The sequence below is a fragment of the Notolabrus celidotus genome, chromosome 12, assembly GCF_009762535.1.
Source record: "Notolabrus celidotus isolate fNotCel1 chromosome 12, fNotCel1.pri, whole genome shotgun sequence".
Classification (NCBI taxonomy): domain Eukaryota; kingdom Metazoa; phylum Chordata; class Actinopteri; order Labriformes; family Labridae; genus Notolabrus; species Notolabrus celidotus.
This window is the reverse complement of record NC_048283.1, coordinates 12,680,629-12,699,334: the sequence shown is the minus strand read 5'-3', so window position 1 is coordinate 12,699,334 and position 18,706 is coordinate 12,680,629. Positions and strand designations below refer to the sequence as shown.

At 40.1% G+C, this 18,706-nt stretch overlaps 1 protein-coding gene across 3 annotated transcripts in view; it reads left to right on the top strand.

The window, feature by feature from the left end:
- Window positions 1-1,856: 1,856 nt before the first annotated feature.
- Window positions 1,857-18,706, top strand: part of znf574 (zinc finger protein 574) — a 26,086-nt gene continuing 9,236 nt past the window's right edge. The window contains exons 1-6 of one of the 3 annotated variants that reach the window (XM_034697139.1): window positions 1,857-1,989; window positions 5,995-6,161; window positions 14,562-15,744; window positions 15,830-16,044; window positions 17,099-17,278; window positions 17,473-17,567. In XM_034697139.1, the coding sequence (XP_034553030.1) occupies window positions 1,974-1,989; window positions 5,995-6,161; window positions 14,562-15,744; window positions 15,830-16,044; window positions 17,099-17,278; window positions 17,473-17,567 (1,856 nt within the window). In that variant the 5' untranslated portion in view covers window positions 1,857-1,973. Of the gene's footprint in view, window positions 2,200-5,994; window positions 6,162-14,561; window positions 15,745-15,829; window positions 16,045-17,098; window positions 17,279-17,472; window positions 17,568-18,706 lie in introns of all 3 variants that reach the window. The other 2 variants (XM_034697140.1, XM_034697141.1) reach the window with 2 other exon arrangements.

Here is an 18,706-nt window from a genome sequence, read left to right as displayed (position 1 = left end):
TGAAATATGGTTATGCTTAGAACACTTCAAAAATTCAAAAAGGTCATTCCTCATAACACCATGTCCTGTACAATTAAGTAAGACATGTTCCACTGTTTCAGGTTGTCCACAATGTTCGCAGTTCCCCATTGGGTGCATGCCTATTCTATGTAATGTGTGGTTGAGACCTGTAAGTAAGTAAGTAAGTAAGTAAGATTTATTTATAGAGCACATCTCAAGAATAGAGGTCACAAGGTGCTTTACAACAACAACAATGGAAAAACATTAGAAGGCAGAGCAGAGATTGCAAATACACACAAAAACATGACTTAAAAACAGACAGATTAAACAAAGGCAAGTCTAAACAGATAGGTCTTCAACTGCTTTTTGAACCTGTCAACAGTGTCCACAGTTCTCAGTTCCAGAGGGAGACTGTTCCAGAGTTTAGGACCAACAACCTGGAAAGCAGAGTCCCCTTTGGTTTTTAACCTGGTACAAGGCACAACCAATAAATCCTGATCAGAGGACATCAGAGTCCTGCTGGAGTTATAAGGCTTCAGCAGCTCCTTAATGTAGACTGGAGCCTGACCACTGAGCGCTCTGTACACAACAAGAATTTTAAACTGGATCCCACATTTAACTGGAAGCCAGTGTAAAGAAATGAGGATCGGAGTGACATGAGATCTCCTAGATCAGGCATGTCCAAAGTACGGCCCGGGGGCCAATTGCGGCCCAAGGTCCATTTATTTATCTGTACATTTGCAGTTTCTTTCAAGCGCACAAGCAAAACTAAAGTCAATCCAGACACATCTCAAAAAGCTTCATATGGACTACCTGTCTAAAGCCAAAGCTCTGGGAATTCTGCAAGACGGCAATATAGAAGAAACACAAGAACTCTTTAAGTTGACAGGTTTCAAATTAATGTTTTTATCATGATGTGAAAATGTTCTTGATGAACACTAAAAGTTCAGAAGACACAAAAGAGGACACCAGACAAGATCACAATTTTGAAATTGTACAGAGAAGGCAACATTTGGTGGATAAAAAATGTCAGAACTCAGGTAAATAATTATTTTGTTCTTAATATGTTCTTTTTCTTAACATGAAAAAGAAGTGTGATGAAATCCAGATCATGATCCTGCCATAGGAAAATAATGATACAATATTTTTTCCAACATTGCCCGACCCTAATGAAAAACATTTTCCCCCCAGAAGAAGATACGATTGCTAATCTTTACATGGTACTTCCTAGTTACTGTTTTATTGAGAAAACATTTAAAATAATTGTTATTAAATAGATATTTTCATATAGAACTTTTAGGATTCCTAAGTCTCAGTAGGAGTCACTGGCCCTGAGGTATTCTGACAACATCATATGTGGCCCTCTATGAAAAAAGTTTGGAAACCAATGCTTTACATGGTACTTCCTAGTTACTGTTTTATTGAGAAAACATTTAAATTAATTGTTATTAAATAGATATTTCATATAGAACTTTTAGGATTCCTAAGTCTCAGTAGGAGTCACTGGCCCTGAGGTATTCTGACAACATCATATGTGGCCCTCTTTGAAAAAAGTTTGGAAACCCCTGTCCTAGATGATTTGGTCAACAGTTTAGCAGCAGCATTTTGGACCACTTGTAGGCGTTCAGGGATGCATTGCTGAGACATGTAAAGAGAGAATTACAATAATCCAAGCGAGATGACACAAAAGCATGTATAATCATTTCCAGTTCAGAGTGGAAATGATACTGTGTGACCTATTCTCATGCGAGTGATTAGTCTTTCTTCCCTCCATTCGTCTGTCACCTTGTTTTGAATGATGTGTAGGTTAATAACCCCACTGCAGCCCTCCTCGCGCCCTTTTGGATTACAAACTTCCTCGTTGTTATGTATCGTCGAACACTATTGGTTTGATATGTTATCCTTACAGCCAATCAGGTGGCTTCTTCTAACATACAGAAAAAACTGAAGTTGTTGTCCTATTTCCTCGACGCATGATGTCTGAGGACGGTGAGTAAAACTTTATTTATGTCACTTACTTCGTGTAAATGCTACTTTTCCCGGTGAAATAACGCACGCTGTTGTGTGTGTATGGAGGATTTCGGCGGGGGGAGACAGCTAATGATAACTTAAAGTCTGACGCCGCCATTACACCACCGAAGAAGCATATCCCGCCCTCCTTCTTCGGTCGTTTCTTCTTCTTCTCCTTGGTACTACAAAGTAAGCACGACTGGTCCAAGTGGTAAAAGGAGGTTTAGTCGCAGGGTGGTTTGACTTCGCAGCTTGGTATCAATGGATCACCCGGCGGGTTTTTATGATAGCTTCTATGTTAGCAGGAAACATTGCTAACCACCACGATGATGGGATGTTAGCCATATTGCTAGAAATACGGCCGTTGTTGCATGTTAGCAACTTAGTCCTGGTCCTGGATCACCTGTCCTCCTAGCTAACCGTTAGCTTTACCTTACGTTAGCTGTGTCTCTACTGAGACCCACAGCCGGTTCAAGAGGCCAACACGAAGCCTGGTGTTACCGGCTGATGCCTGAAATATGTAACAGTATAGTGACATTAAATATATCCAGCTGTTCCCCTTCGATGTGAGGCAGGATTCATATAGTTAGTACATAAGCACTGACTTGCATGTCTGCATAATAAAAGGCATGCTATGATAGATATGGTGTCTGCACATATGTGAAGACTACGTGGCTTATTGAAGTAGGATTAGTGATAATAAAAAAAGGATATTAGCACTGCTAATTGCACGTGACATGATAATACAGATGTAGACCACTTCATTTTCAGACTGACGTTGCACAAAAACCAGTGGTGGACAGTAACAGAGTAAATTTACTTGAGTATTATTTTTTGGGGGACACTTATTACTTTCACTCCACTACATTCAGAAGACAATTATTGTACTTTTTACTCCACTACATTTCTATTAGTGCTCTAGTTACTCACTACTTTTGCTTTGAAGTCAGCTCATGAACTTCCTTCTCTTTTCTGAAATCTGATCCCTAAGACAGTAAAATGTGTTTGTGTAGTTCTGTTTGTCTCAGTGGTTTAGTCTTACCTGTATATCAAACACAACATATTTCACTCAGATCAGGCAGTTCATTTAGAGGTGTTAATGATGGTTATAATTCTCCACCTGAGCACCCATGGTCATATCTTCAACCCGTGTTAGAGGTTTTTGAAATGAAGAATGATACGTATCGTTTGAAATGTTCTCACTGTTTCCCACTCTGCCCAAAGATTCAAACATTGACTGTCCATCCTGAGACAGCATGTTGAGCTACGTAACATTTCTTTCATTCCAGATAAACATTTCAAACTAAGTTGTCTGTGCTTGGAGTAACTTAGTTTCTGTTTTTATTTTATGGTATAGTTTTATAGTACTTCAGTACTTTAACTCAAGTAATAATCTGAAAGAGCAACTTTCACTTGTAATGGAGTAATATTTGACCTGGAGTATCTTTGACTTAAGTAATGGTGCTGTGTACTTTGTCCACCACTGCACAAATCTAATGATTAGTTACTACCTAACCATCTGTGGCATGTCAGCAGCCCCGGATCTACCATATGTGCAATATGGGCACGTGCCCAGGGGGCCCCTGAGCATGTAAGGGCCCCCGCGATGGGAGTGGGGGAAAGAAGGAGCATTTCCATCCTATCAGTTGGCTAAAAAAAGTGATGACTAATTAGCAAACTGCAATGCACTTTATAGCTGGTAATAAATATATTTTTCATGAAAAGTCCGTATTAAAAATGTAATTAATTTTACCTGACCCACTATCAGTTAAGATGTTTGAATGTGTGTTAGAGTAAAAGAGGGTGTTGCTGAAGCATAACTATGCGACAGCCTAGCGAACCAATCATGTGTAATTTAAGTTTTAAAAAAAATGTATCAGAAAGAAGTGCAGGAAAACTCGCCAAGCGACAGAAAATTGACATCCAAGGGCCCAGCGGAGCGGCAAAGAGAAAGAAACGAGAAGAGAAAGATGAGAAAGACGCAAAAAATGCCCCACATGCCTGCATGTGAGGGGTACATGAGCCACAGTGCCCAGGGGCCCCTGGGGGTATTAATCCGGCCCTGCATGCCAGTATAATTTCTGCTGATACAGGAGACTCGAAAGTCACACAGACTAAACTAGACAGTCACCTAGACAGGGGGAGGTTGGACAGTTATCTATTGTATAACCAGTCATTTAATAAAATGATCAATCATACAAAAAAAAAATTAGCCTGTGAGAAAACTGGACCAACATTACATTGGTACTGCTTTTTGTATTGCCTTCATTGCAAATCCCCAGTTAAGCTTATTTTCTGTTTCATAAATCCATTGTTGTCCAAAACAAGTTGAAAACTTATCATTGTTCCACACTGCTGCACTGTGTGAAATGTTCTGGTATTACAACGCTGTGGTCATTGTTTTCCTATAAGTCGATCCCACATCGATTACAAAATCTGCATCTGGAAATAGTCCTAGGCAAATCAGATGGTTTGAGGTCGAATTATTTCATGCTAAAGAATGTTGTGTGCCAGAGACTGTTAAGTAAAATTACGACCAATTAATAAAAGACAATGGACTACTTTTATTAAAGCAAGCAAAGAATGTGTCTGGTTGTAAGGTTACAGTTAGACTGGGAAAGTCAGGAAAGCAGTGAGACCATTATCATCTTGTCAAGTGAGGCGTCTTCAATCAATCAATCAAGCAATCAATCAATCAAGCAAGCTTTATTTATATAGCACCTTTCATACAATTGAAATGTAACCCAAAGTGCTTTACAGTGATTGAAAAACAAGAAAGAAGCAGAAGTCAAACAATGGCAAGACATATTAGGGGAAAATAATAATAATAATAATAATAATAGTAGTTAAAATTGAAATAAAATAAAATAAAATAGAGACCAATGCACACCAACCATAAAATATGTGTAATTAAAATAAGTTAAAGCATCAAAATTAAGAATACAAAAAAAAAAGATTTAAAAAGGGTAAGGATAAGAGTTGAAAATAGAACTAAGGCTAAAAATATCAATATAATCGAGTAGATGAATAAAATAAATTGATTAATGAATACATAGATACAAAATATAATAAGATAACAGTTAAAATTACTAAAATAATAAAGCAAAATTTAAATCAATATTACAGTGAAAGGTCAGTAATACAATTGTTAATCCCTACATAAAAGCCAGACTGAATAAACATGTTTTTAGTTAACGTTTAAAAGTCTCAATATCTCTGTCAGCTCCTCTCAGATCCTCCGGCAGACTGTTCCATAGTTTATGAGCGTAGTGGCTGAAAGCAGCGTCACCAAATGTTTTTGTTCTGCTCTTTGGAACAGCTAATCAACAACAAAACTATTGAATATTGTAAGCCCTGTTCTTTAAGTTACATCCCTGTCTGGCATTAAAGAAGTGGCTGCGGTGCCCTCATTAAGTATTGACATGTTTTTTAGCTCTGCAGGTGCAGCTTAAGGTCTGGTTAGTATCCAGTTAATCAAGATGAATGTATTTTGATTTCAGTTGCATTTAAAAGCAGAATGAACCGTACCTCTCTTGCAGTGGTTACAGTAGAGCCCACGTCTAATTGATGTTGAAGCAAACCATCAGGTCAGCCCACAAAATGACACAGAGAGAGAGAGAGGGAGTGAAAGACTTGGCAATGTCTCCACCTGAGCAGAGCCCTGCTTGGTCAAAATAACAATTAGCACAGACTCAGTGCCTGGTGAGTCATCTTGGCAGCCCCAGAGTTAGCCTCCTGGCACTTGTGTCCAAGCTGTTGTCTTGATAATATATGCAGGCCCATCTTTTCATCAGGAGAGGGCAATGTTCACAGTCAAAACTAAAATGTACTGCACTGCTGGTTGGGCATCTGTATAAGGCTCACGTTGGGTTATTGCTTTCGTATTCCAAGCATGCTGAGTGTGTGCACTGTTTCACCTTTATCTAAATCAGTTTTGCATTGCTGCGTTACTAATGAAATGTTTTTTCATTTCGTATTCCCCAGCAGCCATGGAGAGTTCTTCGGTGTACATGTGCTTCCCCTGCTACCAGGAGTTTAACACACTGGAGGAGGTACTGGAGCACCAGTTGACATGCACTGCTGAGGATGAACAGCCAGATACATCTGGAGCCACCCCCATCACTGTTCCACTTCCAGTGCTACAGACCCGGGTATATACTCACACACTCAACAAAATCCCCCTTTTTATCATGTGGTCCATGCTGGTGTTCTGAGAGCAGGATCTTGAGGTTATCTGGGTCATGCTAGGACTGTGACTGTGGCCTGACATGACCAGCTGTGTGATCACATACAAGGCACTGAATCACAACGTGAGAATGACATTGAAGTCACAAGCATAACTTTAGTCATCAAGTGACAGTGTACAGCCACTCATCATAGTATTAGTGACCTTGATCAGGGCACTTAACATTGAGTTGTTTATGACTTACTGAGTCACTTCAAGGTGTTGCTGTGTATTAATATCTGATTTAGGTGTGTGCTGATGTCCTGTTTTTATGTAGCCTCCCCTCATTGGTTTTAATGGTCTAGACAAGATAATAGTAACACCTGTCAGTGCGTTGCATGACAATACGACAGCACTGCAAACGGCAGCCATCGGAATACCCAGACAGGTGATCATAACCAGAGTTTCAAGAGCAATTTCACCTTGACAGAAGTTTGAGCTTAAGCCAGGTACCGCCACTAAACTATCAGTTGTGTATAGGGGTGGGAATCGAAAACCAGATCCGACTTAGAACCGGTTCCAATTGATGAATTCAATCGGAATTGTACACCTCAAATGTTATCGATTCTTCTTAACGATTAATTTCCAGCACAACGTCAAGTCGTGGTACGTTGCATTACGTCACACACTCTGCGACGCAGAACTCCTAGGTGCAAATACCTCAAATATGCTGAAGCATTTGTCGACTCGGCCTTGAAGCTTGGGGTTCGCGTCGGGCTGAAGTGGAGAAGGATTCCATTTGAACATGGTCGCGTCGGGGAGGCAAGCCCCTGCCTACCTCTCCCTTTTCAGAGTTAGGACGCTATCCCTCAGACTCAAGGGGCCACGTCCGGACTCAAGTGGCCGAAAATGAGGCACCGAGAGTGGGTAAAATACCTCCGCGATGACCACTGGAGGAAAAGCATTTTTCCTCTCCAAATTCAAAGTATTTTTCTCCGGACTCATGCGGCCGAGAATGAGGTCAACCTATTGTTCAGTATGTTCAAGTTGAATATGTTCATGTTCAGTCTTGTGCAGACATAAGTTTGGAAAAAATAAAATGCTTCCTTTTGATGAGGAAGACTGTGTAGAACTACTTTTCATCCCCTAAAAAAACCTCAGGAACCGTTAGGAGAATTGACAAGGAAATGGATTGATAAGCAGAATCGACAACGACATTGACATTGATTGATGAATCTTATCAATTCCCACCCCTTTTGTGGTAATTGTTGATTAACATGGCAAATTTGTTTCCTTATTCAACAAAGTAAAAGTCTCACAGACAGCTGAGAACATGGAGAAGAGGGCAGCCTTAATTCATTGTTACAATACAATACTCAACACAAACATCAGAGTATAGACATTATTGATTAAGATGTAATAACAGAAATGGAGGGCATTATTAAGTAAACACAATAGTTATCAGCAGATGTTGTTATAATGTTGTTATAAAAGTAATAAACCACACTTTCTTCAAATGATTTTTTAACCCTGAGACCCAGTGATTAGTAGACGTGGAGGTCTGACATTCTCTGTAATGTCTGGGAACAAATCTGCTGGAACAAGAACATGTGCATACATTTTCCTGTTAAATTTAACTTGAACAAATGTCAGTTACTTGGTAATAGCATCAGTTCATCCGTCAGACCTCTGATAAATTGGCAACGGCTGTGCAGCAAGTTCTCCAATTATTCAACTGTTTTTTTTCCAAGTACTTAAGAGCTACCTGGAACTGCCTTCTGGAACTGTGTAATGGCAAAATAACACATTAGCGCTTTGTTTATATCAGAGTAATGAGTCACTTGTGAGGCAAACAGGTGTAATGAGCAAAAATATGGTTGTTCCAAAAGTGGATTCATTGTGGAGTGTTGGACTATTGTTGGTATTTGTATTTTAGAAATTGAGACAGTGTGTTCCTGTATTTGAATAAGCTGTGATCTGGCATAAATCAGGCATATCAGAGTTATTGGTTGAGCTCTGGTCTAAAAGTGTTGATGCATGCAAGTTGATTATGTGATGTGGTACAACCATAGACTGTATAAAATATGGACGTAGTATCCGTGTTCCTGAGCGCTGTTTTGAAGCAATCGACGGTGGCAGCCATATCGGAAATGCGGAACTCAACCAGGCAGAGTGTGACGTAAAGAGGCAGAGTTTGAGTCTCCTAGCCAACAGCTATGTGTTCCTGTCCGGGAGTCAAGTCAGTCATGTCCTTATTTGGGCAAAAACTCGTAATCTTAATATCTTCTGAACCATGCGTTAGAAAGAAATTCACCCCCGGTACAGTGTGTGCTGATAGAGAAATTAGCTACGTAGAGCCAAGCCGTTTTTTGAACCAGGCTGTAGACATGTTTATTAATGCTGCAAAGATCGTCTTTTTTGAATTGGTGTCTATGTGGTTTCCGGTGTTTCTGCAGCCAGCCTCAAGCGGATTTGATTTGATTTGATTTGATGTCTTTATTTCGAAAATTTGAAAGTAAAATAGAAAAAACAACAAACTACAGGTAGAAAAAAAGGAATAGTTATGCAAAAGAAACAAAATCAATCATTTCCATTAGCAAGCACTGAAACATTTCACTTTACATGTGCGAAAAAGAGTAGGAAGAAGTTAAAACTTATCTAATTCTACCCCTTCATTAACCATTATCTGGCATTATACGATGGATTCTTGATGAATTACAGTTTATAACACTTCTGCATGGGCTTCATATTTTGAGACCGGAGGTTGCCGCTTGGTTACAACAGTAAAATATAGTAATGCAGGGAATAGATTTTTAAATGTAATTGTATGATTCATGTAATGCTTTAATGAATCATAGTCAAGTAAAAACGGAGGAGGTCAGGAGCAAGACGTAAAGACTCTTTCACTCTGTTCTCTCTTCATGATAAATTCATTTTATTCTCCTGATATGTCTGCCTGTGAAATTGATAAGCCTGAAGAGTTTGGACTTGTATTCAGTATTATTTTTACATTACGTGTCCTGTTAGAGAAATCTACTCTTTTGGGATGAACTTCATCAAAATGCTGCGCTCTATTGATCCTGAGGTCCACAAAGACGTCATTTGAATAACACATTTAGAAAGTTCTATAACAGGCCGAGCTATTCTGTTTAACTTTGACACATTGAGTTGAGTCTTGGTGCGGCTGACACTTTTTTACTTTTGGCTCTCCCATGACAGCTCCAGAAGGCCCTCGGGGTTAAAAGCAGTCTTTGGCCCTCGTTTAGCAGCCGGGCATGGCTGTCTGAGCTTGTGCCCAGACTTCCATCCTTACAGTCTTCAACACACGTCCATAAAGCCCAGTGACACTCATGACAGACAAATTGCATCCCGAGTTGCCAGCGGGGAGAGGAGCATGAGAAATGCATCAGTCAGTGGCGTACTTTCTCTTTGATGGATGGCTCACCGGCCTCCTTGTAGATGAAACAGCTGTAGAAACACTATTAAACCTGGGTACCTCATGGCCTCCTGGCTTTCACCTTTCTATGAGCAGTTTATTGCAAACAACTTCACGTCATTGGGTAGATTATCATAACTTCTGTGTATATGATTTGACTTTGCAGGAGAACTGTGGCTGTTTACACCTCAAATGCATTAAAAAAGCAATTCAGCAATTATTTCTTCTTCTGTCTTACATTCAAATGGAATTTAGAGAAGCACATTCGCAGAAAAATACATTTTGAAAGCAAATAGTCCTGAAGGGTAACTTGATGTCTGTCTCCAGTGTCAACACACAAAGGATCCAGCTCCGAAGCAGAATGGTACATACATTTCTTCTTCAAACTGTCCCCTTAACAAGTCAGAGTTGGCTCCTTCCGCTGATTTGGTTTGTAAGGAACCCACTTTTATGAAATATACTCACCTCTTGTTCTCATTCCTTCTCTGGACCAAAGGGTGACTCATCTGTTTCATCAACACACTTACATAGAAGCTGTCCAGAAATAACAGAGTCATTTGGTATTCACATTTGTAAGGGCTGCTGTCTTACAGCTTACATCAATGATCTCAGTGTTAAATAGTATTTAATAGTGGAATAATTGTTTCAGCTGGTAATATAGTCTACTTGAAGTGTATCTACTGCTATTAAGTTATCTTGCTTGCTACTTGGATCTGATGATTTCTTACAAACTTGCAGGCACTACGTTTTGAGGGGACCAGTTGGATAGGCAGAGGGGTATACTACGAAGCCAGATTTGCAGTTACCGAGGTAACTTCAGGGTTAACTCTGGATTTTCAAAACTACTAAGTGGTTCCCGTCTTACCCAAGCAGCAACCTCCGGTCTCAAATGATGAAGCCACTGCGGAAGTGTTATAAACTGCAATACATTGAGAATCTGCTTGAGGCTGGCTGCAGAAACACCGGAAACCACATAGACATGAATGCGAAAAAGACGATCTTTGCAGCATTAATAAACATGTTTACAGCCTGGTTCAAAAAACAGCTTGGCCCTACGTACTAGCAAATCTTTCTATCGGCACACACTGTACGAGGGTGAATTTTTTTCTGACGTGACTGTTCAGAAGATATTAATATTCAGAGTTTTTGCCCAAATAAGGACATGACTGACTTGACTCCCGGTCGGGAACACATAGCTGTTGGCTAGGAGGCTCAAACTCTGCCTTTTTACGTCACACTCTGTCTGGTTGAGTTCCGCATTTCCAATATGGCTGCCGCCGTCGATTGGCTTCAAAATAGCGCTCAGGAACAGATGGGTGACGTCACGGATACTACCTCCATTATTTATACAGTCTCTGGTCTTACCTGGGTATATCACCATGGTTACTCATGCTGAACTCCTAACCTGCTCCGGGGGAGGTTATGTTCAGGATCAGAGATCAGCTTGCAGAAAACTCCACCCACCGACCGATTAGCTTGCTCTATCACGAGGGGGAGGGAGAGAGACGGGCAGGACACTTTGTCTACCTGTATGATTTTATATATAAAATACTGATGACAGTTATTGATTTTCTTTCCTGACATCAAACTTCAACAGAGTCTAAAACAGGTTAGTCAGGTGAAGTTTTTGTCCTGCACTAAATATAAAACTGCTGGTTATCAATTTGAATCATGTTTTCATTTTTATTAGTCCTTTAACCTCAGTTTGACACCGTCAGGACTGCAGTTGAGATATTGCCTCTAAAACTGTCACACACGACACAAGATTCAATCAGAGAGAGAGAGAGAGAGATCACTGTCAGGGAATAAACAGAGTTATTATAGTCAGATCTATCTAATGATGAATAAACAGTTATTCTAGTCCGATATATCTGCACTAATGATGAGACATGATTTGTGCATTCAAACAGTTTTAGTCTGATCTCTCAGTTCTCCCTTCATGTTTCAAACAAAACGGTGTTTTGATGTTAGTCTGGATTATGTGTTTAACTTCTTCATATTTCTCTAACATCAGTGCAGTGTTTGAAAAACATGTCGATGTGCTGGCTTGATTGACTCATCATGTTGATAACCAGCTTCGTGTGAAAGATTAGCACAATATCCTTTTTCAGGTTCAGTGAAGCCGGATCAGGAGAAGATAACTGGGTTATGTTGAACTTGCTTCGTAGTATACCCCTCAGGAGTCTTTTGGCTCATCCACTGACAGCAGTCACCTAAACCCCACCTAAACAGTGCTGTCAACACTCCAGCGTAAGAGGCTCTCGTGTGCTTTTGGAATTTACAACAAATATGAGTTTCTTTCTCTGACTGTTTGGAAATCTCATGTTTTTTACATGATCGAAAAACAGAAAGATGTTATAAAGCAATCCTTATATGTAACACCTGAGACTCACGGGCTGTTTAATTATCATTGATGGTTGGATGCAGCTCTTTTATATCAAGCTCAGCTAAGAGGTCCATTATTGTCAGCCATCAACAGCCAACTGAAGTTGCAAAGCCTCTGGCTAATAATGCTAATGAAGTCTATTTTTGTACGTCCTTGCATTGTAAATATTATTTTTAGATGAAAACCCTTCTTTGTGTTCCTGGTGAGTTCAAAACATCACCTGGACTTACACAGAATGTCTGCTCCATTAAAAGTTACAGAGATGTCGATGAAACTTAAAGTTAGATGAGACATACACCGTGTTTCAAATTATTATGCAAGTTGCATTTTTGTGAATATTTTAAAAACTGTGTCAACAAGCGTTTTCAAATTTGTTAGGAAGTCAGATAGTGAATATATTCCTTCCACTGTGTGGTTAAAATGATGCTTTTCAAAGTATGTTGGCTAAATACTAAATAAATGCAGAATCTGCAGAAATGAGCATGCAAAATTATTATGCAAGTTGGTGATAAGAGCATATAAACTTGTGAAAATTAAAAACTAGGCACCATTTTAAACGTTCTGTTGATTGAAAGTAATAATATTTAGTTTTCTTTACATTTGTGTACAAAATAAAACTGTTAAAGTCTTTAAAACATTTCAAATCTGTTTCTCAAATGTTCAATATAACCTCCTTTTCTTTCAGTGAGGGTCAAAGGTCACTGTAAACAGATTTAGAGAGGTTTCTGATGACTTCTCTGCTGACACTGTGTGCTGCACCTTGTATTGCTTTCCAAAGATGCTTTTTTGAGCTGTATTTCTTGCCATTACTGTAAATGGTCTTCTTTATTATTAACCACAAGTTCTCAATCGGGTTGAGATCAGGTGAGCAGGCAGGCCAGTTCATGATGTGATCCTCTTTAAAGCCCTGGGATGCCGTCCTGTCCTGGGAATAACGTGAGGCATGTGACGGTGCATTGTGCTCATGCATGAACACTAGCATCTTTTTCACTTTAGCTGAATGTATTTTCCTCCATGGAGGAGAAAACACTGGGAAACACTTTAGATTTGAAATGTTTTAAAGACTTTAACAGTTTTATTTTGTATACAAATATAAAGAAACTGTTATTTTTGTTGAAGTTTGAATACAGTTCTAGTAAATATTATTATTTTCAATCAATAGAACGTTTAAAATGGTGCCTTAAATTTGCACAAGTTATATACTCTTATCACCAACTTGCCTAATAATTTGGCACACTCATTTCTGCAGATTCTGCATTTATTTTGAAAATACCGCCGAAAAGCATCATTTTAACCACATAGTTGAAGAAATTTATTCACTATCTGACTTCCTAACAAATTTGAAAACAACTGTTAGCATAGTTTTTAAAATATTCACAAAAAATGCAATTTGCATTATAATTTGGAACACGGTGTAAAGCCTATGTATTAGAGCAAACCAGTGAAAACAACCTGTAATGACAGGACATTTAGAATTCTCTGCAGGATAACATTAAGCAATTTTTCATGTTCTTACAAAATATGTTAGCTTTACCTCAGATTGTTATTTAGATCATTTATTATTGCACATATTCATCAAACAATTCAAGCTTTATTTGAAATCATATGTAAGCCAGGTTAAACAAGAAGAGAATACACCAGCATGGTGTTTTAAAGGAGCACATAAAGCTACATCACACTCAGCTGACCGTCATTTTCATGAGAAAGAATTGTAAAGTCAACATACGTTAAAATAATATGAGATGTTTAACCTTGTATTATGCATGTGTGCAACATCTGTAGACACCATTATCAGGCCAGACATGACCAAGAACCCAGCTGTTTAGGAATTAACATTTTTATTACAGCTCATCATTTTCTTAAAAACAGTAAAAAGTTTGACTTATCCCCCACATATGGTGTTTACTGATTTTGTGACTACTAAAATGTTTACATTGTTACATCCCTCCTGCCTGGGCCCTGTTACCCAGCTGCCAGTTTCATGAGACTTTCAACAAGCAGTCTGAATTGTTCGAAGGGAAATGTACATTCATGTAATTAAAAGTCTTTTGAATCAGATCAGAGGATGTCTTTAGTATCTATTCCAGACTGCTTAGACGAAACCCCACAGATCATAACTCTATTTGAGACTGATTGACCTGTTATGATTAAGGCTGTTTCAGACGTCTTTAACCTCGACCTTGATCTTCTGTTTTTATCATCTAGTCAGATATAGGGAGCAAAAGTAAAACCCCATGGAGTGACCCACTCAACCCTGATGGGCTTTTGATAATGATCTGCTAGGCTGAGGCCTTATCTCTGTCTGTCTGGAGCTGTCAAAGGAACTCTGGCCCTAAACGCATGCTGCTCTAATTGACCTCGGTGCTCCAACACTGAATTTCCATCCTTCCTTTGCCAGAGGGAATGAAATGAATTAAGCACACTCCAGGTTTAACTAGCAACCTAAAAGGGCTTTGATTAGTGTTATGAATTGTCTTTCTCTTTCTATAAACCGTTACACTCAGAATAAAGCGAAACCACGTGGATTTATTCTAATTCTCTAATTTTTCTCTTTTGCTTTTCAGCAACAGGTCATAAATATATCCCGGACACTTGCACTCCCACAGATCCAAGTCCAGGAAGCACTGCCCTCTTTTCAACCTGTAAAGAATGTACTCAAGCAAGCTGCAGTCAGTGCAAATTTGACATCAGACCAGCCCAGAATCCTTTACCAGTGTGGGGACTGTGATGAACTTTTCAAGACCTTGGACCTTTGGCAGCAGCACCGCAAAGAAGGGGCATGTCAGCAGTCAGCTGCTGGGAGCAATCCAAAACCTGATTCACAACCTGAGCTGGAGCCCGCAGCATCTGAGAGCACAGATTTAACTCTTTATCCAGAAGAATCTTCTCTCTTGCAGAGTGAAGAAAGTCAAAATGTTAAGCCAGAACCAGATGAGCAACCCTTTGCAGAGGAAGAGGGGCAGCAAGATGAGGATACCACTCCTCCCTCAGCTCAGAGCTCTGATCCACCTGTTTCTGAGGTGGCTGCTTCAGCCTCCAATCCAGAGGAGTCTTCTCCGAAGAGGAGGGGGGCTAACAAAAAGCCAAAGCCTGAACCCGTGCTCTTGTGTGTGGACTGCGGCTCCTGCTTTGGCCTGGTCTCTGAGCTCGTGGCCCACCGTAGGACCCAACACGGCTTTGAGGAAGCTCTGCACCGCTGCTCTGTGTGTGGGGAAAGCTTCCTAAACACCACGCTTTTTCTCTATCACCGTAAGCAACACAAGCAGAAAGGCGAGGAAAAGGTAGTCGTGGTTTCTGAGGGAGTAACAGAGGAAGTTTGTAGTCGGACCAACGGGACGGAGCAGCAGGAGCAGAACATGGCTCAAATCATCATTGGTGTCACTTCCAGTTTCGCACCGCCAGAGTTGTTCATGTGCACCAAGTGTGGGGAGAGCTTCAGTGATGAGGGAGGGCTGGCCGTCCATCGCCAGCAGAAGCACGACCTGAAGGAGCCACTTCACAGTTGCCTCCAGTGTGGAGAAAGCTTCATGAACACCACCCAGTATTTGTACCATCGCCGGCAGCATAGCTTCACATTGGGGACTGAGGTGGAAGCTGGAACTCAAACTGGTGATGAAATCACTATCAAAACTCCAGGTACCCCAAAGCGGCTGCTTTCCCCTGGTTCTGCAAATGAATCAGGTTCCCCCCTCTCTAAGAGGAGCAGGCCAACTTTCAGGATTGTGAGCGGTACAAATGTGTTCAAAGGTAAGTTAAGATGTTCATTGTTGAAAATAAGGCAATTTGTTGCATGATGTTTTTGTCCTGAAAAAGCAACTTTTTGTGTTTAAAGGAAACAAGAGTGCAGGCTCCAAAGAGGAATTAGAGGGCAGCAGTGCTGCAGACTCAGACAACACCAACCACCCTCCACCTGCCAAGCTCCTGCAAGACTGGGCCCGCACACCACTTCCCCACGTTTGCCCCTACTGTGGCAAAACCTTCACCCGGCGCGTCTTCCTCCGCACTCATGTCTTCAGCCACACGGGAGAGAAGCTCTTTACATGCAAGGTGCCAGTCAGAATTTAATCAACTTGTGTCCTCTCTTGAGTTTGAAGGATAATTTCCTTTGATGGAAATGTCATTTCTGTCATGTAGCTGACATTTATGAGATGATGTAATGCTTTTGAAGTGGGTTCAGTTTGAGGGAGGCACAATTTGAACCCCTAGCCTCATTATATTTGACAGATTCTCCCGTGTGTGTGTGTATGTGTGTGTGTACACTGGAAATTATTTGAAAAGTAACGCAATGAGCATAAAGCTGTTTACACTGTCCAGTGTTTCCCACACAATGATGCTGCACCTGTGGCAGGGGAGGTAGGGGTGTGTGTGTGTGTGTGTGTGTGTGTGTGTGTGTGTGTGTGTGTGTGTGTGTGTGTGTGTGTGTGTGTGTGTGTGTGTGTGTGTGTGTGTGTGTGTGTGTGTGTGTGTGTGTGTGTGTGTGTGTACGTGTGTACGTGTGTACGTGTGGCTATTTATATCATTCAGAATTGATTCAAATTATTTATATTAAAAAGGTTCTTTCATATATTAATTCTGTAATTAGCTTTTTCGTATTTTAATTGTGCTCTGCTCTGTTTTGTTTTACCCTCCTGTTATGTTCGTTTCTCTGGAACAGCAATAATGTTCCTGGGTCAATTTGACCCGGGGCATATTCAATTATCCAAAATTGTCAGAACCCCCAAAAAATCTAATTTTTTAACTCCATTACTAACCATTTAAATCAAGATTTAGTCCAATGGTGTTCTTTAATTCTCACAGATCATGGTTCTATGAGGATAACTTGCTTGTTTTTAATTCAAATTCATGTTAAAACTTTTTTAATGTATGTTGGAAAGCCCTAACTGTAATACAATACATTTACATGACATAGATTTTTTTTATTTTTTTTATTTTAAATTGTTTTTATTAGAAACAACTTAATGTTACTCACCTTGCTTTCTTTCACTAAGGAATTCTCTATGTGGGGAAACTGATGTCATTTTCTTTTACCTTACGAAGGGATTATCGTGAAACAATTGAAAACACAGCTGTGGCACTAAGCTTTATTGTTGTTTTCACGTAGGTTTGCACAAAGTCTTTTGCCAACTCCCAGAGCCTGCTGCGCCATAGCATGAGCCACACCGGCAACAAGCCCTACAGCTGTCATGTTTGTGGCAAAAACTTCTCCCAGGCAGCCACCTTGAAGAGACACCAACGCATTCACGCATCGACACTGCCACGCCGCAAGCGTGGACGCAAACCGGTACAGCCTTTTATCGCTCTCTTTTCTTTAAGATGCTTCTCAAATGATATCTTACTAAGCAACACATATTAACTAACTTCAGTATTTGAAGTATTTCTGTTTGGAAGTTTGAGCTTTTGAACTGCTGCACATCTTTTTCTGAAATAAAAGCCTTCTGTGATATTTGACTTCAGCTGTTGTGTCCCTCAATGCAGGTGTGCACCTTGGACAATGAGGGAGCTGCTCATCTCTTCTCTTGTCCTAACTGCCCATCAAAATTCAACACAGAGGATCAGCTTAACCATCACAAGTAATAACACAGCAATAACACTTTTCTATTGTGCTATTCATTTGCAGGAGTAAAGATGGAAATGACAAAGACGTGTCAAAGATATTTACTGCACAGTCTACTCTATTCAGCTCTAAAGGTCTTGATTTCCATGTAAATATTATCGATAATTGATCATTTCCAACCTTGTTCACTGAGCAGATATACCAGAATCGTGGTTCCAAACTGAGCTCTGGATAGACTTTAGATAAACCTCATCCTGCGTGCCTGGAGCTGTTGTAGCTGAGCTGTGTCTGTGTCCGTGTACTCAGCAACACCTTAAAGCTGTGTAGTGAATGTGCTGACTGAGATGTCTGCCTGCCCTTGAGCCTCAGACGTAAATGATTGACAGACAGAGGCCAAGGAAATTAAGATCATAATGATAAACCCAGGACACGGACATAGTCTGGTCCTGTCCTACCTGGTTAAGCCAAGGGAAGCAGAGATACTGTGTGGATGTGTATTTTACCGGTCTTTGGCTATAGCATAGTGGATGTCAAAGAAAACAGTGTCTGAAAGGTTCAAGCACAGACTGAAGCTCTGCAGTATTCAAATGTTCTCCTCTTTTTAACAGGAGAATAAAGATCTACATGTGGATGTAAACACTGTACAGTTCAATCATTAGGTTGGTGCTTTGCAGTGAGCTTATTGTAAATCAATGTTCTGCAGACTCCAAAGCAAAAAAGAAGACAAATAATCCATTGACCTCCAAAATGTTTCACTGTTAAGACGCTTTTAGACCTGTCCTGTGGTTATCTTGATATTGACCATTAAAACCAGTGAACTGTTCTGGAAACTAGGGATGCACTGATCCAAAACTGGCATCAGACATTAGTCCAATACTTGCGCTTATAGCTGGATGAGGTAGTGAGGACAGTGCTGGGACAATCTATTGATTCCAAAACAATCATTATTTCTGTGGATGTAAAAATGTGATGCATCAGAGGGAGATAGAGGTACAGCTCTTAATACTTATTTTCAATTGCTTTGCCAAAATGTTCTACACTTGCCTGCAAAGTACACAAACTAGGGATGCACACAATTAATCGATTAACGATTAATTGATTCTTAAGAAATTACTCGAAACACGCATTTTTGTTATCAATTTTCCATCACGTGGA